The sequence below is a fragment of the Plectropomus leopardus genome, chromosome 1 (assembly GCF_026936395.1).
Source record: "Plectropomus leopardus strain MGB_pleo_1.0 chromosome 1, ASM2693639v1, whole genome shotgun sequence".
NCBI classification, from domain to species: Eukaryota; Metazoa; Chordata; class Actinopteri; order Perciformes; family Serranidae; genus Plectropomus; species Plectropomus leopardus.
Window position 1 is genome coordinate 4,064,582 of NC_142176.1, and position 22,680 is coordinate 4,087,261.

A 22,680-nucleotide genomic window follows, 5' to 3' on the forward strand; every position below is an offset into this window, starting at 1 on the left:
ACAGATTACAGGTCAGGGACCGCAGCCAGGACTCTGTGTGTGTCTGTGTGTGTGTGTGTGTTGTGTCGTCTTCATGCATCTATTACATGTTGTTATGTTTTCCTCGCTGTGTACTATAACTGTTATAAATGATCACTTCTTAAAACTCACTTTACAGACTTGCTTTTATGTTACGTCACCTTTCATTATTGATTTATTCATTATTAATCTCTCTATTCAGTTTGCTGCTCTTACTCTATTTATCCGTTCCTTATCCTTCTGATCTTCTGTTCTCATCATCTTTTCACGTTTTAAATGTATTTACCTGTTCATCTATCTCTTTTTTATCTTCTTATTGTCATTTTATTCCCACTGATGTGATCTCGACTTCTTATATTATTTCTTATATTATTTTTATCATCTTTTATTGCTTTTATACTTATATTTTCTAAAACTTTATTCATGTAGCACTTAAACTGCCTTTTGAGATCTGCCTGTTTTATTGCTTTTGTTCCTTTTATTTACTTTATTCTTGTTAACCTTTTTTATATATGCATTTTATTCTCGACTTTTTGTTTGACTGTTTGAGACCTTTCTCTGTTTGGCATGTCCATGGATGTTTGTTTTATTATTCCCTGAGTGCTTGGTCTTTCAGAGCACTTTGTAAACATCTTTTTTCAAAGGCACTATGTTATTATTATTATTATTATTATTATTATTATTATTATTATTATTAATTGATCCCGGGGTGAAATCGATTGTTTCAGTCGCTCCGATACCAACATAGGGAATTACAGTATGTAGAAATAAGTAAAGTATAGAATATAAAATAGAAATACAGTAATAGTAAACAATTAAAATAAAATAAAATACATGTAAAGAATAAAATAAAACATAAATGTAAAGCAATACAGTAATATACGATTAGCACTAGATGTAAATATTTGAAAATAAAAGTATGTATAATATGCTGAGTATGTAAAGTGTGTAAAAACATAAATGTAAAGAAATACAGTAAAAGCCAATTAGCACTAATATGTAAATATTTAAATAAAAAATGATAATGTGCTGAATGTGAAAAGTGTGTAAAACATAAATGCAGAAGCTATGATGCAATGTAAAAAATATTGCACATTTGAATAACTTAGGATTGCTGTGGTTGAAATATTGCACCAAAGTATGAAAAAATAAATACTGCCAAAGGCAATATCATGTATTATTTATGTATATATGTTTTTTTTTATTTCAGTAATTTTTCAGTTGAATTATATTCAAAGTTTAAGAAATTAATTAAGGTAAAATAAAGTACAAATGTAAAGACAGTAATGGACAATTAGCACGAGTATGTGAATATTTAAATTATAATATGGATAATGTGCTCAGTGTTTAAAGTGTGTAAAATTTAAAACTGTGACTTATGCTACAATGCAATTAATAAGTATGATAGATAAAAATATACAAATATTAATATAAGTGCAATGCTACCATGAACAGCAGCGATATACATAAGTAAGAACAATAAGATTATATATAATATATACAATATGTGTAGCATGTTAATTAGAGCCTACATTTGTCAAGTTGGGAGAATATTGCACATTTGAATAATCTCACAGAGGATTTCTGTAGTTGCAATATTGTACAAAATATTACAGTTAAGACAGTAATATAAATAATTATTGCACCTTAAAAACTCTGTTGCATCCTATTTAATTTGGCCAGTTGAGGATAAATCACGACAGGTTTTGATTTCACACCAGCAGACTTTTTCTGGTGTCACATTTCTCAGGAAGTGGATATTTTGGGATTTCCTGTCGGCCAAGTAGATGAAACTTTAATGAACCTGAAGGGAAACTGGTCTGATGGAGCCGCCCAGGAGAATATGGAGAAAATATGACAAAAAAAGGTGTTAAAATTACCAATTACAGCAACAACAATAATAAAGAAAATAAATAATAATAATAATAATACTAACAACAATAATAATAAAGCACCTTTTAAGCACAAGCACAGAGTTTTATCCAAGACGAGGATACAAACCAAAAGCAGTGATAATAAAACATGCATATACATCTGATCTACATTTACACAAAAAACATACATATATGCAAATACATATATACATTTCTGCCAAGTATAAAACAAGAAATAACGAAAATGGTAAATCAAAAAAATTACCTGAAAATACGCTTTTAAAAAGTAAAAAAGAAACAAACGAGAAAATCTTAAGAAAGTGCTAAAAAATAATCTTTAATATTTAATATAAAATATATAATGTTTTCCCTTTTTTAAAAAAAATAATAACTAAGGATGTTCTTCAGGTAATTTGTTTGTCATATTTGACTCGTTTTTAGAATTTTTTTTGTTGAGTTGCTGTTTCAAACCAGTTTTTCTCAGGTTTCAAAGGTTTAAATGCTTGTAAAAGGCATCTGAACGCAGCGCAAGAGAACAGATATGAATCCAGGTGTTAAAGGGTTGAAAAATAACATAGTAAGGCAGAAAGTAGTGAGAGACAGACTAACAAATTGTTCCTTTTTTTCCATGGGATTTTTTGACATTAAGAGAAACGGAGCATAATGCCAGACTTAATCCCTTCATGCGTAGCTCATCTTTCTCTCTGAAACAGTTCACTAAAGCATAAAATGTCAGACATGTTGGTGATCTCATGAATTTCCTTTTTTTAAAGCTCCCTTTCTGTCTGCGTTTTGTCTCTTTGTTCTTATTCTTACCTTTCATTATCCTGTAAAAATACCACCCTCCCAATTACCGCCCCCCCCCATGTCTCCTCATATGTCTCCTCGTCCTTCCATCCCTGTCTCCTCCTCAAGACCCCACCCCCCCTCATTTAATTATTCCCTCCTGCATCGCCCGCCGCGCTCTTTGTTTGATCTGGCTCTGAGGTTACACGAGTGTTTGTGTGGCGTTTGCCTTGATTATCCGTTAAATATTCACTGAGGGGGCAGGGAGTCTGCGTGCCACGACTTAAGGAATGTGTTATTATCTGAGCGGTTGAAGCAGCTCTTGTATGTATCTCTGCAAAAACTCAAGAATTTAAAGATAATCCAGTGTTGATGGCAAAAAGAATCAAGTATTTACTACCTAATAAAGATATAAATAAATAAGTATGAGGGCACTTCCCACTCCTTGATCCGGGCTTTTCTTTTTATTGTTCCTGGAGATATCTCATTTCTCTCCATCGTATCGTCGTATAAATGCAGAAAAGCTTCTTGGAAGCCGCTCCGTCTGGGGAGCCATTAAGGTGTGAGATGGTGGAGAGAGAGGCTGAATCAACGCCATCAAAGTACATGAAAGTGCAGTGAGTGACAATGGTGCATTATTGATGATGCCATTAGCTCCAAGTGCAGACTTTCCTCAGCTAATGCAAACCTGCCGAGAAGAAGCTTTTTGTCGGTTCGGACCGGACAACAACCACAATTACCCAAAATTGCAGCCTAATAAAAAGATACAAAGAAATATCTGTAATGGTTCGGAACACAACCAAATGTTAGCATGCAAATATGCCCATTTAGAGGCTGTCACGCCCATGTGGCTCTCATCGGGACATCTTGATTGTTGTTACTGTACTTTCAGATTGGTTGAAGTTTGCTTGCGTGGATGGAGAGACGGTCCTAGCTACATCTCTGTCCTGGACAACGCATACACTGCAGCTAAAGATATAGAGATGGATTTCATTACAGCTTCTCAAAATTGAAGCCAAAACATCTTAAAGGACCTATTTGTAATTACCGGCCATCCAGTCCAAACAAATATAGAAGGTGCTAGGTATATTTATTTGTCATTTTTTTAAACAAAGTTTATTTGTCCTTGACTCTGCTACATCTTTGTTGTTGAAGGATGAGTTGATTAAAATCAGCAGCTACTATGAAAAATTCCATCCAGTTGCTGCTGATGGCATCATTCAATTCCTGCAGTGCATTTTTTTGAATTTGCATCAGTCTTGTGTCCTTTCGGCTCTGAACAAGGTCCGCCCATCTATTGCAACAGCTTGATCTGGGATGTTAGGGGTTAACCATGTCTCTGTGAAGATGTGCGCAGAGCAGTCTCTGATTTTCCGTTGCTGAGTGAGCCTCAATCGCATTTCATCCACTTTATTCTCCTGCGACCGGACATTAGCCAGAAGAAGGCTTGTTAGAGGAACAGCACGTGGTCCAAGTCACGTCAGCCTCGCCCTGATGCCGGCTCTCCTCCCTGTCTTCGTCCGGTTCTTCGTTTCTCCCCTCTGGTCTGACTGACTGCTCGGCGTATGCCGTTGTTGGAGATCCTCTCGCAGTCTGCTGCATTCAGTCCAAACTCCACACAACTTTTCCGGATGTTGACAAGTGTCTCTGTCATAGAAAAGTCTTGCTTCAGCAGAAGGGGCCATGGAGTCGAAAAAAACAGAAAAAAATTAGAAAAAAAAGTAGCAAGGATTTGAGGACCTACTGGCTGCATCATCTACATGCACTTCAGTATTTCACACACTCTCAGTGTCACAACTGAGATTCGATTGAGGCCTTGCCAGTCGTCTCTGTATCGTTCCACTTTATCATACAGTTTGTGCCACCTGAGCAGGCGTGCACATCCCTCGTCAACAACTTAACAGCCTGCACCATGGCGTCATCGAGTTTCTCCCTGTCTACTACTGTGTCATACAACCATAATTTATAGTCATCACTCATAAATAAAAGCAACTCATAGCTGACAGCAGAGCAAAAATACAGCCGGTCAGAATGAGGCTGCTATCTTATGATCTTCACGTGTGGCGTTTGTGTAGAGTTTACTTTATGGTTTACGTCTAAATCCACCGTAAGTAATACGTGCTGTCATCACTGCAGCAGCTGTTTTTTGCTTTTCATGAGAAAATCCACTTATTTTGTCCTTTTGGAGGAAAAAAAGGGGGTAAGTCAATGATGATGGAAACATAAGTCTCTAAGGTCGTCTCCTCTGTGTCCTCTGTCCTTAGGAGCTCGCTGACCTCCGCCATGTTCACGCCAAGCTGAAGAAGCAGTTCCAGGAGAAGACGGCAGAGCTCGCCCACGCCAACCGGAGGGTGGAGAGCCACGAGGCCGAAGTCAAGAAGCTTCGACTGAGGGTGGAGGAGCTGAAGAAAGAGTTAGGACAGGCAGAGGATGAGGTAGGAACATTCGGACATCCTCCACCAGATAATTTCAAGCATCAAACGCTTAATTTCCTGTGTCCTAGTGAATATTAAGGCACCTTTTTTTGCCTTTTCTGCATCAATTTATGGTGTTAATGTCTTTTTATTTTGTCATAATAAATATTCTTTGCTTCTTTTAGCTGTTTAATAACATGCACTCCTTATTTTTTGACGTGTAGCGTGGTTCAAACATAACAAGACACGATAAAGATATCAGGAGTGCGTTACCAGACGCTTTGATGTTACAGTCGACGCAGAAGCTGTCAACCTTAGTTTACTACTTTAGTGAGACTTGTAAGATTGCATTTTACAAATAAGTGTTCCTGCGTGTGTGTGTGTGTGTGTGTGTGTGTGTGTGTGTGTGTGTGTGTGTGTGTGTGTGTGTGTATTTGTGTTTCCAGCTGGATGAGTCTCATAACCAGACCAGGAAGCTGCAGAGGTCTCTGGACGAGCAGGTGGAGCAGACTGAGAACCTGCAGGTACAATTGGAACACTTACAGTCAAGGTAAGACATGCTCGAACACACACACACACACACACACACACACACACACACACACACACACACACACACATGCACGCGCACACACGCAGAGTAACTGTGGATATAAACATGCATAAACATGCACTGGTGCCAGTGCAGGATTTTGGACCGGGCAGATTTGGGATGAATGAGCCAAAGCTTGTCACAAGGTGGGTTTCCATTAACCCTCAAACTGCCTAAATTGAAATTGGGAATATGAAATACAACTAATAGAGACATTCCACATTTGAAAAACTCCCGTTTATTGCCAAAAAGTTTTTAGGCTTGCATGAGGTGATATTGTAGGTGATTTGAAAAAAAACATATTTTGCAAAACTGCAATGGAAACAGTTTTGCATGATGTACATAAAGAGTCAAAGAGTCTCTACAAATTATTGTATCACATAACTCTTTAAAAGTTGAGCAGATCATCCTGAAGTTTTGAAACCACAATTCCTCTGTGAAATCGCAGACTATCACCTCCCGGAAACCCCTCATACGTGGCCGCTCCCACGTACAAGGTGCTTGCCTTTCCATTCTCGCTCACATAACAAACCTATGTTGCCTCCGACTGGAAATAATGACGGCTAGTGCGGTGGCTGCAAAAGAAATAAACCTGTTACTGTTTTGAACATCCATCGCCGTGCTTCTTGGAAAGTTATCGCCAGAGGAGAAGTCGCAGAACTTCACTCAGTGTTTTATCGACTTTGGAAAATGTCGTTCAGGTTTCACACAGATCTATAATGGAAACCAATCTAGTGGCAGCTCACTTCACATGAGGGTTTGTGCGATGTTTGAAGAAGAAGAAGAGTTCTTTATTGTCAAATGTTCATTGTACGGCGATTTAACCCATCTTCTACGGAGCGGTGCGCAGCTGCGTGCAGCGTTTGGGGACCAGCTCCAGATCTTCTGCCGCTGCTTTGATCAGGAGCACCGACAGGATAATTGACCCCCATGTTCATTTTTTTATGGTGGATGTAACTGAAGCACTAGAAGGAAACCTGTGCAGACACGAGGAGAACATGCAAACTCCACGCAGAAAGGACCCGGGACTCGAACTTGGTACCCTTTTACTGTGAGGCAACAGTGCTTACCACTGAGCCACAGTGCCGTGTTGCCACCTCAAATCAGAATAATAATTGGTATTAACACTTGATGTCATTTTTTCTGTCATTTTCCGCCTTTTCACATTCGTCATTGCAGTGGCGAACCGTGACTATTTCAGCCAAAACTTAGACAGATTCACCCCAAAACAGCAGAAACAAGAACAGGAATTATAGAGAGATTTTAGAATTAATGCCGGAAACATAATGAACGAGTACTGTAATAATCAACCATCTGCAGCAGTGAGTCACTCCAAAATCTGCAGGCAGACAGGAATAGTATTCACAGACCGAGTGCTCCGAGTCTGCTGTCCAACTCGGGTATAAATATGAATCTGGCGAGTAGTATTTTCGGGATTCTTCGGCATATGGGCAGCAGTTCGGCATGTGTCAATGTCAGCAAGAATGCACGAGAGTTGGTGTCCAAAGCAGTCGAGTCGAGCGGACGATTTCTGCAGCAAACAGCTACGATCATCCCTGAGGGGTAAACATGTGTCCGTCAGTCACCACTCACACAGCTTAGAGCGAAACTTTATCACACAGAGCTGCAGTGAGTTTTTAACGCTACTTCAGGTGCTTTGTGAAATATCAAAAAAAGCAGGGAAAGGTGAGAGCTGCTGTGAAGCTGTGGCCTGTTTCCCTTCAGCAGTTCCAGCTCAGACAAGGTATCAAACTCACAAAACAATGCAGTTTTTTTCTGTTCAGTTTTACTAGCACTGCTGTGTGGTAGCAAATAACAGCCACGAGTATTTGAATTTTAACAGCCACTGAATGCTAAATATTGACATTTAAACGCCACTGAATTCATGAAATTGACGTATTTTGCTTTGAAAAACATGGGTCTGATTTTATTTGTTCTAAATTCACCTCTTAGAAATTGAGGAGTATGAAATTTATTCATTTGCAATTTCAATGTGAAAATTCAAGTTGACATTTTTTCGTGTCATCCCCTCTCTACATATCCTATCAAATACAGGGAAAATCCCTAAAAATGAATCTTCAAAACTTTTTCAGCCAAATTTGATCATGGTTATTGGTTATAATCAGATGCAAAAATGTAGTATGTTTGGGTAGCCTATATTTTTGTGTATTAAATTGTAGAGTTTTTTTTTTTTTTTTAGCTGAATTTGGCTTGTGAAATTTGACAGATTTTTCTATTTGAACATTTTCAACTTTCATATTGAAACTGCAAATCAAGAAATTTTGAAAGTGAAAATCAAAAATGAGCAATTTAATTTTTTTTTATTTTCATTCCCCACATTTGGGCCTCAATTTGTGAACCTGAATTTGTGGATCTCAGCTCCTTGACATATTCTGCACTATGATGTTGTTATCCAAACCCACAAAGACGTGAATCTCTTAGAAAAGACTTTAAGCCACCTCAGAATCATAAGCTTCTATCTGATTTTTGAGCAGTTTTGAGTTATTGAACTCAAGCAAAAATATCATGAACCCTTTTGCTTTCTAAATAAAACACCAACAAATGCATGTAACTAAAAAAATAGAAACTTGCACATAATGTTAGTAAGTTGTCACAGAATATATCTATATATCTATATCTATATATCTATATATATATATATATATATATATATATATATATCTATATATATATATATATATATATATATATGACAAAAATGTCGCATAGAATCGTGTAATTCTAAGGTGACGTTATGCCAAAATAGAATTTTTGTACTCTTAAGTTTGAGTGCTGCCGTGTTTGGCAACAGCGCTCACACGTTTCCAAACACTCCAAGACAACCATGAAGGCACTTACTCAAAACACACCATGTTCAGGTGTGTGTGTGTGTGTGTGTGTGTGTGTGTGTGTGTGTGTGTGTGTGTGTGTGTGTGTGTGTGTGTGTGTGTGTGTGTGTGTGTGTGTGTGTGTGTGTGCGTGCGTGATGTGAAGCTGACAGCCTACTTGTAGCTGCCAGGCTCACTGTGAGCCTCAGCTCTCACTTCTCTTACTATTTAGAGATTAGCTTCTGCTGATCTGTGTGTGTGTGTGTGTGTGTGTGTGTGTGTGTGTGTGTGTGTGTGTGTGTGTGTGTGTGTGTGTTTTGCCTGTCTTTCAGTTTCTCTCTCTCTCACTCTATCAGCTCTGCACAGTCCTCCGCTCCTCAGCTCCGTGCTCTCTGCCTCTCCCTTTGCATTCTCTCCATTTTCTCCACGTCGTTGCTCCGGCTCCTGACAGCCAATCGCAGAGCTCCCGGTCGTGGGTTACCCTAGTAACAGAGAGCTCTCTTGTTGCTCGGCTCTGTGGAGGAGTGACAGGCGTGTCGGCATGGTAACGGCTTCAGAGACTGACACAAATCTGTGTGTGTTCTTGTCGAAGGTGTAGCTTAATCTCCTCTTCATTCTGGGTTTCTTTCATTCAGTTTCTCAGAGAATGTTTGAAGTGTGTGTGTGTGTGTGTGTGTGTGTGTGTGTGTGTGTGTGTGTATTCTGCTGAATACGAGTGTGTTTAAAGCTTGTGCTGTATCTTGATGGATGGCTCTTTTCTGACTGCATCACTTCATCCTGTTGACATGTTATGTGCCATGTGCCACTGACACGTTTGCATACACAGAGTGTGTGTGTGTGTGTGTGTGTGTGTGTGTGTGTGTGTGTGTGTGTGTGTGTGTGTGTGTGTGTGTGCGTGCATGCACGTGTGTGTGTGTGTGCTATGCTGCTGAATATGAGTGTGTTAAAAGCTGGTCCTTTATCTCGATTGATGGCTCTGTTCTGACTGCATCACTTCGTCCTGTCGACGTGTTTTATGCATGTGCCACTGACACATGTTTGCATACACAGAAAGTGTCAGTGTGTGTGTGTGTGTGTGTGTGTGTGTGTGTGTGTGTGTGTGTGTGTGTGTGTGTCTGTGTTTCTGTGTGTGGGTGTGTGACAGGCTGTACTGTATGTGCTGTGTCGCTTAGTTTTGTCGTGCAGTATTTTTGCTAAACTGAAACAGCACTTTTGTGTGTATTCCAGTCAGTGAATATGGTCAGTCAGTACGTCAGAGGAGAGTTTGCCTTAAAACTGAATCCTGATAAAGTTGTTTGTTAGTTTGTGTTACTTGTCATCAGGACGGCCGATCAGAAAGTCTGTGTTTTTAACTTTGGTGTGGAGTTTGACCAGGCAGGACAGCATCAGGATAGTTTGAGTTGCATTATGTGAAATGTGTGTCTTTAACTCATATTCAGGATTATTAGGATATCTTTGCCACTTCTGCATTGATTCTGCTCTTTCTCAACCTAAAGCTAATGTTTTATTCGAAATTACTAGAGTGTAGGGGTGGGCAATAAAGCGAATATACTCGATGTATTGTGGCTTGTTCCAGGTCCGATATATAAAAAGACTATTTGCAAAAATTGAGTATAAATTGTATAAACTGTCACGTTTTTATAAGCCGTTTTGGTTCTCTCACTCTCTCCTACAGACACACACACAAAGCAGGGCTTTTGCAGAGCTCCAGACCGTTACTATTTAGTCACATTTTGCGTCCATGGATTTTCAAATACTATTAATATAGGAACTGGAAAGCTATGCGTTTCCAGTTTACAGAGAATAAATCATCAAGTTTAACGGCCTTACAGCCTTACTTAATGAGTGGTAGTGTGAGCAGGTGAGGTGTGTGTCTGTATTTGCAGAGCTTCGATTGATTGACTTTATTTCATTTTCTTGTAAGCGTATTTTATTAAATGTTATTATATCAATGTGTTCAACTTTATTAAAGGACAGAAGCTACTTTATTTAAGTTCATTGTAGCTCCAGTTCATTCAGTAATTTAGAATTGTAGTCAACATTATTTTATCAATGACATTTAATCATATTAAGATTTATATTGTGCATTGCTTTATAGCCTTAAAATGTATTGATATTATTTTAAAGCCATATCAACCAGCCCTACTAGAGTGACCCCCTTTTTTAAGTAACTGTGATAATATATTCTGGTTCAGGCTCAGCTTCAGTATTTTTTTCTCCATGTGATGATCTCATAAATCACTTTACATTCTGATAGCCATTACTGACCTTTTTTCCACTAAGTCTGTGTTATATTTCTTATCTTTTGTCATGTTTAACTTGCATGTTTCAAAGGCATCTGCGTATATCGTGAACATACCAGAGCAAAATACACATTAAAATTGCAATTTCTTATAATGACGAGCAAAATGTAACTGCAAGCAATACAAGTAAATTTCCTTCTGCTAACACTTTTCACACAAATTTGTTCTGCTCACGTTTCATAACGTAGACCTATGATCTTAAAATCAAAGCACTCGGAGAAGTGTACGCTCTGTATGAAAAGTTTAAATAAAAGTGGACATTACAACACAGCATATTTTAGCTTTCTTAATTTTGGACTCTGCAGCTCTGGGTCTCCTTAAAATCAGCCTTAACAAGATAAAATCACATCATTTAAATGCTGGTGCGACTGAGCTTTAAGGTTGCCAAAGCTCCTCAGCACTAAAACAGTCTGGCAACCACAAAGTCCTCTGACACACACACACACACACACACACACACACACACACACACTGCCTTCAGAGGTTGCTCATGTTTCTGTCTGTGAAACACGATCTGGTGTTTCGCGGCCGCATTGCCGCTCTTGCAGGAGTGTCTGCGAAAGCATCGATCGTTTTCGTCGCTCATTGAAAGAGCGACCACAACACAGCTTGAAACAAATGGATAGCAGCGTTCTCAGTCTCATCGCCCCCCGACTCTCTCCGTAGACCGAGAGTCGTTCAGGTCTGTCACTTTGCTAAGTGTTTGTAGGCTCAATGGAAAAGCTTTTAGTGGCTGAGCTGCTGTGTTCTCCAAATGTTATGATGGTTTATCTCCGAACTGCTGTGACCCTGACCCGAGGGCCGGAGAACGGAGAAAAGATTAGGACGAGTTTGAGAGGAAGAGAAGGTCGTCTTTACAGTGTGTGGCAACAGTCTTCATCAGGGACGCTCAACCTGCTTTGGTTAGGGGCCACTTTTGCAAAATAACAGGAGCTCAGGGGCCAGTCGCAGCAGCACCACACGTTTCTAGGATTTTAGGACCTTTCTAGGATTTTCTGACTTCTCCAGGATTTTAGGACATATTTAGTAATTAGGTATGTTTCTAGGATTTCAGGACATTTTTTAGGGTTTTAGGACGTTTCTAGGATTTATGATTTCTAGGCATTAGGGATGCTTCTTGGAATTAAGGACATTTCTAGGGTTTTAGGACATTTTAAAGGATTTGGGGATGTTTCAAGGATTTTGAGACATTTCTTGGACTTAAGGACAGTTCTAGCATTTCATTACCTTTGCAGGATTTTAGGACATTTATAGGATTTTAGGACATTTCTATGATTTCAGCACATTTTCTAGGGTTTTAGGACATTTCTCGGATTTATGACATTTCTAGGCATTAGGGATGCTTCTTGGAATTAAGGGCATTTCTAGGATTTCAGGACATTTTCTAGGATTTTGAAACATTTGTAGGATTTTAGGACATCTGTAGGATTTAAGGACATTTTATAGGATTTTAAGATGTTTTTCAGATTTCAGGACAGGATTTTAGGACAGGATTTTAGGATATTTTTAGGATTTTTGGATATCTCTACAATTTTAGGACCTCTTTAGGATTTAAGGACATTTTTAGGATTTTGGAATGTTTCTAGGACTAAAGGACATTTCTATTAGTTTCGGACATTTTTAAGATTTTTAGGACATTTCTAAGATTTTAGGAAGTTTTTAGGATTTTGTGATGTTTCTATGATTTCAGGACGTTTGTAGGATTTTAGGACATTTCTAAGACTAGGACCTTAGGAAGATTTTAGGATATTTTTAGGATTTTAGGATATCTCCAGGATTTTAGGGCCTCTCTAGGATTTAAGGACATTTTTAGGATTTTGGAAAGTTTCCAGGATTTTGGTACATTTCTAGAAATTTTGGACATTTCTAGGCTTGGGGTGCAGGAGATCTGCAAATGAATTTTGTTTTTTATTTTCATCCTTCACTGGCACTTTTTTGATAAACGTGCTCTGTTTCGATGCCGTTTTATTCACTCTGGCACCTTATGTACGAAAAGTGCAAAAAGAATTCCCATTTTGAATCACTTTATTTTTATTGTGAATTAGAAAATGGTTGGACTGGCTTTAAATTGTGTGTCAGTGGTCTAAGATCATGGAGGACACCGACTGAAATGCGTAAAAGAATTTAAATTGACTCTGGCTTTCAGAGAGCTGAAACCTTGATGCTTCAACGCATCAACTGACAGCTCGTGTGTTCAGGGAAAACAAAAAAATGACCCTGAGCAGAATGAAGTGTGGCTTAATCTGTCTTCAAGGTCTGTTTCATAATAGACTTACTGTACCCTGCATCTTTGAGGAAAAATCAATAGTCATTGCCTTTTTAAATCAATTGGAAATGCATACAACTCAGGGTGAAATGAAATCTTTTTTTCTTTTTGTGGCTCATTGAAATCAACTCTGCCGTCATATACTCCCCGCTATTTTCATTTTGGCTCTGCATAAATAAACCCAGAGATACAAAAGATGTCAGTTGCTTTAGCTTTAGTTAGTGTGTTTCCAATGAATTTACATCAGTGCTGTCAGGAGTCAGGATTCAGTGCTGATCTTTGTTCTTTGTTGTCGTTTTGTCGAGCTCATTGATTTAGATACAGTATTCAGTACAAGAGTTTTTTTGGCTTTTACACATTGAGTTAAAGTTTCAGAGCCAGCTGCTGTCGACATCTAATAAAGCCCAAGCAGTAAAATTACTGCTCGGTATTGAGGTTCTAGTGTAAAGTGCTGTCATAACTCTGTTGACTGAAGTGATTTTGGTACTTTTAGGTATATTTTTTAAAGCTAAGAGCGGTGAGCATAAACAAAGAAGAAGACGATGGCGGACGTACGCACGAAAACTGACAGCGTTAATAACCTCAGTAGAGTCAGCAGCACAAACACAGCTCGGCAGCCCGCCGTTTCTGTTATTTTTGTCCTCTGACTCGTACACGACTTTTGTCTGAAACACAGTGTGCGAAGTGCAGCCGTGATGTCACCATTCTCACAGGATCCGCACACCGCCAGTTTAAACGCGACAGAAGGGGTGGCGTTTTCAAAAAATTACACTCTTGAAACATGCTTCAAGAGTTTGTGTTTTCAGGCCCCCAAAAAACACTGTTGTCGTATGAACGAAAGGCCAAACCGCAACAAAAAAGTAACGTTTCATGCAAGAACCGTTGCCGTGTAAACGGCCCCTAAATCGCTCTCTTTCTGTCTTTCTCTCTCAGACTGCGGCGGCAGCAGCAGAGTCCTGGTCTGTTTGGGAAGATGCGATCTGCTCGGTTCAGCCCTGAAAACCCCGACGGTCCGACCAGCGACATGGACGAGGAGGAGGAGGATCTGCAACTCCAGATACCATGACACACACACACACACACACACACAGTGATGCATCATATACTGTTATAAAAACATCTGCAGTCACATAAAGAAGAAGCAGGTAAATACTGTTGCATCTCCAGAAATGTTAACATTTTGCATCAGAAAGCAGCTTTCTGCTGCTCAGCCAGCAAGTTCTTAAAGAAACACTCCAACGTATCAGAGATACTTAAAAATCTCACTTTTGGCTCTGCGCATCCTCGAGTCCTTGATGCGATGCTAACATTTGGATATTGATTGCTGGCCATGTTAATGATCAATAATCAAATTATCACTGAAAAAAAAAGCAGCAAATCATGAGAATCAGAGAAACCACTCAGTCGTTCAGAGTTTAGACATAAAAGAGGTGAAGTGACGGTTTTTGCATCCAGTATCACACCTAGCCCCGATGCAGAACACACACATTGTCATACACACTAAAACACACACCTGCTCATACATACTTCATAAATACACACACAGCAACAAGATGAAACCCAGCAGGCGCGTGACAGACGTTAACAGGACGTCCCGACAGCTGAACAAAAGGATCTTTCTTCAACTTCCACCAAACCGCTCGAGCAGAGGCCGACACGCATCATCCTTTTCTTACCTCATATCTCCCCGAACATTACACCTGTCCCGTCTGAGCTGCGCTGCTGTATGCAAACAAGCCTCAACCCCACATCTGCATCGCCAGTATTAACACTTCTCTCACAGCCGTCAGCTTTGAGGAAAGCTTCTCATGCCCGTTCGTATATCACAGATCATTAGTCATCTGAAGAAATTCTCCCAAATATCGAAGAATTCAAATCTATTTCCTGTGTATCTGAAGTTCACAACAACGCTGGGAGCACACTGCACCACTTTTAGCCTTATTTTAGCGGCAGGTTGGGTAGAATAACAGCCACGGTGTGTTTGAAGCAGCAGCAGTGGGTTTAAATTATAAAGCCCAATATTACGAAAGAGCTTTTAGAGGCTCAAACTACCCGATTAGCAGGAAACGTTCCCACAGTGTTGGCTAATGTTACCTGTAAGTTGCAATAATGTTTGAAAGAAAACATTTTAATTAAATGTTCAGAGAATGTTTTAAGGACGTTTATCATTTCAAATAATGTTCCTGTAAGGTTAAATGCTGACTAAGACGTAACGTTATAACTGCAACATGATGGGAATGTTTTGGTGATGTTGAGAGGTGACAGATCAGAGGATCTTTTTATTGTGGACTGAGATTATCGACCGTTTCTTATGAAAACGTAACGTAATGTGTTAAAAAAAGATCATGTCTTGGTGTTTATAGAGAATGTTACCTGAACTTAAAGAAGAACGTTCTTATTGCAGATGTTTAACAAATTAACATATCAGGGCGCTTCAGCATCCAGCGTGAACCCTGCGAAACCAAAAATGTGGCCAAACATTTGTAACTGCTACCAGCGATAAGCAACAGTTTCAGCGGCGCTACATGCAAAGAAGCGTGTGACGTGATCTCACGTTACACTCGCGTCTGAGGATGACAACAGCGTTTTCTGCAGAGCCACTTATGAGAAGTGTTGTCACTCTTGGTTAATTTATGTGATGGTTTGCATTTTGAATAAAAAAATTAAATAAAAAATCTAATTCCATCACATCCGGCAGTGTTTAGTGAAAATATTATGTTTTATGTTTTCTCCTGTAAGAGCATTAAAGCCTGATTATTTCGTGATGTGGTGTGTTCCCAGCAGGACTGGAGCTCCTCGATAATAAACAAGCGATACAGCGAATTTTAGACGAATGTCCTAATCCGAACCCAGTTTATAAACAGAAAAAAGAGATAATATTAAGAGAATGGACAACATCTTTAAAACAACGAGACATTGTGGGATGTTTTGGATGATAAATAGAAAAATCTCCTCTTTGTTGTGTCTGCGGAGGTTATGAACCTGTGATGTCCGCTAAAGACTCGGTCACATCCGCATTTTAAACTCATACGCTTCGTATCCAAGTCTTTTCATTTCAGTGGAGTCTGCACTACGAGTGGATTTCGAGTGTGGAGTCGTCCTGTGCAGTTTAAAATGGAGAATTTAAGATGAAAGGTTCAGGTTCAGTTCAGGTTTGAATTTTTTGGGTTAGTTTTCAGTCTGTATAGTTACAGCGAGACTCGTAGTCTGATGCTCTTGAAATAAAAGCTTCCTTTTTAACAATTTTCAAAATCTAAAGGCCCAAACACGCTGAAAGCGAAAACTTGTGCACCTCATTTGACACGCGTCTGTTGATGCTGTGATGCATCGATTTTATTTTTCTTATTTTAAGCATCTGAACACAGCGGTTAAGATGTATCGTAGTGTAGCTTTTAGCAGCGGTAGTTTAGTGCTGCAGAAGTACAGTTTCATAAAGTTTCTAAGCTGAACTAACAGAGCTAACGTCAGCACGATTTCATTTGATTTGATTTTTTTCAAACATGTAAGAAAAAAATAGAGAAATGATTAAACAAACATGCAGACTGACAAAAAAGGATATTTACACACACTGAAAAACTGAAAAGAAATGGTCAAATACGTGATGATTTACATATTCAAAAAGGAGCGAGGAGAAGTACAAACTTAATTAATCGCACCCCTTGTCCATAAGTCATTGAATTTTAATTAAACAACCTCATTATTAATTTAAAGCTATACTCTGATGTGCATACACCCACATACCCAAAATCAAATATCTACAATTTAACATTATTATTTAGAGTTAAAAAAAAGGTTAAGGTTAAAAAAAGGTTAAAAAAATAGATATTAATTAAAGGTTAAAAAATAAATATTAATTAACCAAATAAATAAAGAGTAACCCCTGTAAACATCTGGTGATTATCAAACCCCCTTTTCATCCCTGCACCTCAAAAAAATCATGTTTTTATGCATTATTTTAAACCAGTTTATGTTATCTTAGCTCCACATTAAAACTACTTCATAGCTTCACTCCACTGCGACTGATGCTTCAAAATCTATCTAATCTAATCTAATCTAATCTAATCTTTTAAACAACTTCTTAACCCTCATGTTGTGTCTTTGGCCATTAAAAATTTTAAAAAGTGTACTTGAAAAAGCACACGTCAGATGATTTCAGTGCGTTTGGGCCTCCGGTTTACACACAGGTGGAACTGAACTTTTCCAGACAGCAAAGGTCTAAAAAAAACACTCAGAGGTTTGTGGTTGTGTTGGCACAGATGTGATTTTGAAGCAGTGTTCATGCCGAGGTTCAGTATTTTTTAAATTTCTCAACAAAAAAAAACCAACAGAAAGACATAAAGTAGTTGTGTTGGTGTCCAGTAATCCCCTCTGGACTGCTCCAAATCAGTATTTAGACATCATGGGAAACACTAACTGAAACCCGGGTCAGTGCGGTTAATACTCACCGGCTCCTTTAACCCTTTGAAACCGGAGCAAGTTGGTTTGATTCCTTCCAAAAACAAAGTTTAGGAAATGAGCGATTTAACAAGACATGGTCAAAAAATAAGCAAGAAATTAGTTTTTTTTAAAAAAGAAGAAAATGAAAATAAGCACAAAAAAAGTAAAAACAAACAAGCGTTTAAAAATAAAGAAAATATTCCCAAAAAGTGCAAGAATTTTTAAAAAAAAATCATTTATTTCTGTAACATATATAATTCTAATAATTTTTATTTACATTTTTCCCATTTTAATGTTGTCTTTTTTTTGTCACTTTTTACTAGTTTCTTGCAACGCGTGGGACATACCGTGCCAAGTTGCTCACTACCTGTGTTTTCAAAAGAAATCAAACCAATTAGAGTTTTAAAGGGTTAAACGGCTTGTAAAAGGCGTATTAACGCAGCACAAGAAAATTAATGTTAATCCAGGTTTTAAAAGGTTAAGTTGGCCCGTGTGTTCAACAGAAGATGAAGTTTTGGATACTCTCGGTGTTGGATTGAAGGGTTAATTTATTTGTACAAACTCAGCTGTGAGTGTGACAGAGCTCCAGTCTAACAGTGGATAGATGCAGTTGTGAAAGCAATAAAACATTCATTTATCTTCCGCCGCCATCCGCAGCCGCTCTCTGCCTCGGCCTCCACTCTGACGCTGGAAGGGGACCAAGATATTTTTACTGATCAGGATTCTGAACTATTTATGTTGTCGTTGTTACGGTTTAGTTTTTATAAATGATCTGTACCGCAGTGGTTTTGTATTAGCTCTATAAATGTCAACTGTACATATAAAATAAAAAAAAAAAACACGAGTCAGTGTCTTTTTTCTCCACTCTGTGTTTTCATAATGTCAGAATAACTTTGATTTTATTTTAGGAGGACTTTCCAAACCAGCAGCACCTCATTGCATGAAACTTTAGTAGCTCTTTTCAAGTTTTTTTCTTAATTTGTAGGTTTTTCTGAAAGAGGCTGAGTGAGTGATTTCTCCCAAAGCAGCAAAGATTTGATGAAGTTGCCATGGTAATGTTTTTAACGATCATGCTTGGGTTAATCAAATCTTAATAGCTTTTTAAACACTTACTGTTTTCGGGATATTTTCCAGTGCGTTCATTAAACAAGACAAAGAAGACAAGTTGAACTGGAAGGAGAAACTCTTTTGCTTGTTAAATCTACTGAAAGAAAAAACAAAAAATATATATTTTTTTGTTTTTTGTGTGTGTTTTATTTGATTTTACAGAAATAGACAGATGACATTCATTTTACAATTACGCCCACTTTCCTCTCCCCACTTCATCCAACCTTTCACAACTACCCTCTTCCCCACTGCACGAGTAATTAAACAAAATAATGCAGACTGAGTCCAAGCTTCACTCTCTTTTAGCTCTGTTTTTGGTCTCCACCAGCTGCGGAGAAAAATGTCTTTATCTGTAGCTGCTAAATGTTCGACTCTGTTCACCAGCTCATCTCTATCTGAGTCTGACTGCAGTTTGCTTTTGAACAATAGTTCCTGCTGCTGAGTTTTGGGGTTAAAAAAATGAAACAATGAGCGACAGTGTTGTGTGATTTCAGCGGGAGGATTTCAGGACATTTATAGGATTTACGAACATTTATAGGATTTATGAACATTTATAGGATTTTAGGATAATTCTTGGATTTGACATTTCTAGGTTTTTGGGAGATTTCTAGGATTTTGATGCAATACTCAGGAATTAGGGACATTTCTAGGATTTTAGAAATTTTATAGGATTTCAGGACATTTTCTCGGATTTTAGGAAGTTTCTAGAAATGTACAGTGTTTCTAGGATTTTAGGATATTTTCTATGATTTTAGAATGTTTCTAATCTAATTTGATTTAAAGTTAAATCAAATTTATCACAGGTTCAGTAAATATTAGTAGAAATGTTTGAAGATTTTTGTAAGAGTGCGGATGACCTCTGGTCTGATAATAGTCTAATAAATACTGTAGCGTGAGAGATTATCGAAAAACGGTAAGAGAAAATGAGAGACAAAAGGAGCTGGAGTGGGAAAGAGCGCTAAGCTCACACTGCGGTGGTGTGTTTGGCAGTGCAGACTGTGGTGTGTTGCGCAGAGTCGACACACAGTAATGAGATTGAACCTCAGCCTGACTCCCCACACGCAGCATGGGGGGAACAGCTCGCAGCTCCCTCCGAGATCATATTCATTACTCTGCGTGTGTGTATGTGTGTGTGTCTGAGACAGAAGCCAAAACGTATAATGAATGTTTCACCCCCGTGTAGACTGGAGTCAGAAAAATCAGAGACGCAACTTTAACTCTGGACTGTGTGTTCATGTGTGTGTGCTTTAAACATACTGACATGCAAACTTGTGCAGGCAGTCACTACAGTGCCCTCGGGATGATGCAAACACACAGCGCGCCCACACACTCAAGCTGTTAGCCATGCATGGTGGTGTGTGTGTGTTAATGTTTAGCTCCATCCCGTGAGTACAGTAGAGAAGATAATTCCGAAAACTGTTGGCTAAGCTGAGACATGCAGTGTAATGTACTGAGGGTGTGTGTGGTGTTGGAGGCAGTTTGATTTCCACAGATGTTTGTGTGTGTGTGTGTGTGTGTGTGTGTGTGTGTGTGTGTGTGTGTGTACGAAGCCTGGAGCCTAGTTCATTATGTTAATTTTCTCCGTGTCTTTATTAGGCAAGTAATGGCTGACAGCAGGAAGGCAGAACATTACATTGATCCCTCTATAATTATCCCATAGCTACCACAGCATCTCCTATACATGTATACATGAGAGAGTGTGTGTGTGTGTGTGTGTGTGTGTGGGCGGGTGTGAGAGAGAGAGCATGCTTATCGGTCATACTCAACTTGCTTTTACTTGGGGTTGCTTTTTCAAAATGACAGTCGCAGCAGCCCCAAACATGTTTGTAGGATTTCAGGATGGTTCTAGGATTTTAGGATGTTACTCAGATTTTAGGATGTTACTCAGCTTTTTTAGGACATTTCTAGGATTTTAGGTCATTAGAGACTTAGCTAGGACTTCCGTTGAAGTTTTGGAGAATCTTCCACTGACACCATTTCTTCATAAACAAGCTCTATTTTGATGCTGTTTTATGCACTCTGGCACCTTATGTATACTAAAAGTACAAAAACAATTCTCAGTGTGAATCACTTTATTTTAATATGAATTAAATGGTTGGGGAGCCATGCAGTATTTTGTGGACTTTAAAACTTTAAAACTTTCCATCAGCATGAGGGTGAGTAGATAGTGACATGTGCCATGGTGGCTCCGTCCATTATTTCATACAGTCTATGAACGCCATCAAACGTCATTGCACAGATTTCATGCCAATAATCAAGGCTGTAAAACTTGTTTTTGGTAAAAAAAAATGTAAAAAACTCACATGGCCACTGATTAATATTGTACTCACTGATGTCGATGGTGCTTTACTAGATTTAGAAACTAGAATGAGGTTTAAAAAGTACAAAAAATATTTTTTTAAGACTGTGTGGCACTTACTAGCCAGTATCCTATTGCACCAATCATTGCTTGTGTACAACAAAACTGATGGTAAGCAGGTCAGAAGCATGAATTAATAATGAATTGATGTGTTTTCGGTCAGTTATGGTACAGAAATGAGCCACGTCTCTTTAGGCCTGCAGAACAGCGGTTTTATGTGTAGAAATGCTGTCCATTGCGGTAAAGAGCTGAGTGCCTCTGATAAGGCTGCCAGAGACTCAGTTGTGTCATCTTTTATGGGGAAATTACTTTACTAGGATTAGATCTTCATACATGGCAAAAAAAAGAGAAAAACGTTGACAACATTGAATAAAAGCTCGTATATGAGAGCACACATGGGATATAAAGCTGGAACTGTTCCACATCGAGTTCAGGGTTCACATACTTGGACATGATTTATTCTGCCACAGTACCAGCCGTATGATCGTAAATCATCTTTATAAACACAGCTTTAGGTGAATAATGACTCAAGACAATACACAGAGGTATGAGAATCCCATTTCTGCGGCTGCTGTATCTTGACAGAAGGCGGAGATGCTCTGCAGGGATTTCTACACAGACGCTGAGAGAGAATAAGAAAGAGAAAAAAAATTGTCCCTTTTAGTGCTGTCAGAGCAGAGAGGACCGTGTGTCAACGCTAACTGTCTGATGCGCAGATGAGAAAACACATACAATTGCTTTTCTGGCAGCTTTGCTTTGTGTGTAATGTGCCTGACACACACACAGCTCTAATATGGCTGTTACAGAGCAGCAGCGTCTGTATTGTGATTGTGTTGTATGTAACGCCCCCTCTCTGTGTCTACCTGGATAATTTCCCATCTAATATCCACTGAAACTGACACAAAATAATATTTTCAACACTTTTGCTCTCTCTGTGCAGCAAACTAGCCGTGTCTCATTGACCGTCCTCTTAAATTGCACCGGTGACTCTTTAACCTTGACCTTGAAGATAATGGTGTTGTTTTTTGTTTTTTTTAAAGTCAGCTTAAAACAGAAATATGAAAGCGATAATGGACACGGAAATGAAAATGCATTATCTACTCACACTCATACCAGTGGAAAGTCGGGTGAAGTTTTGAACTGCCGGAGGCACGCTCCCGAACAATTGAAGCAAATGGTGACCAGAATTCACGTGTTAAAAAAAGTACATAATAAAGCCACAAAATGTCTCCATACTACATGTCCGAAGTAATCCAAGTGTCCTGAAACCCCCACGTGTTGAGTTGTTTTGAAAAAATGTCACTGGCGTTGTGTTTTTAGTCTTGTTGCAGCCTGTAGCTCCGAGTGTGGGAGCCACTTTCATGTTTACATGCTCTTCCAGGTAGCATGTAAACGCTGGTGTGCAGATACCGCCAACCCTCTCACACAAGTGAGCGTGCAGACATGAACATGGCTCCCACTTCGGTTGAGTAGTATGAAGACATTTTGTGGTTTTATTATGTATTTTTTAATGCTTTAATCCTGGTCACCATTTGCTTCAAGTGTTTGGGAGATGAGTGTAACGTCTTTTCGCTGTAAAACTCCAGCAGTGTTTTGTGGACTATAAAATAAGTCACATACACATTATGTACGTCAGCCTGCGTCATGTACATGGCATAATTTAAGTGTTTTGTTTGTTTTAAATTCTCCTTTTATT

The 22,680-nt window shown here is 38.7% G+C and overlaps 1 protein-coding gene across 2 annotated transcripts in view; it reads left to right on the top strand.

The window, feature by feature from the left end:
• The window catches only part of ccdc102a (coiled-coil domain containing 102A), a 91,031-nt gene extending 72,669 nt beyond the window's left edge, over nucleotides 1-18,362 (top strand). For both annotated transcript variants that reach the window (XM_088084415.1, XM_088084452.1), the window contains 3 exons: nucleotides 4,943-5,113; nucleotides 5,539-5,642; nucleotides 14,015-18,362. In XM_088084415.1, coding sequence (XP_087940541.1) covers nucleotides 4,943-5,113; nucleotides 5,539-5,642; nucleotides 14,015-14,147 — 408 coding nt within the window. In that variant the 3' untranslated portion in view covers nucleotides 14,148-18,362. The remainder of the gene's footprint in view (nucleotides 1-4,942; nucleotides 5,114-5,538; nucleotides 5,643-14,014) is intronic.
• Nucleotides 18,363-22,680: the final 4,318 nt, after the last annotated feature.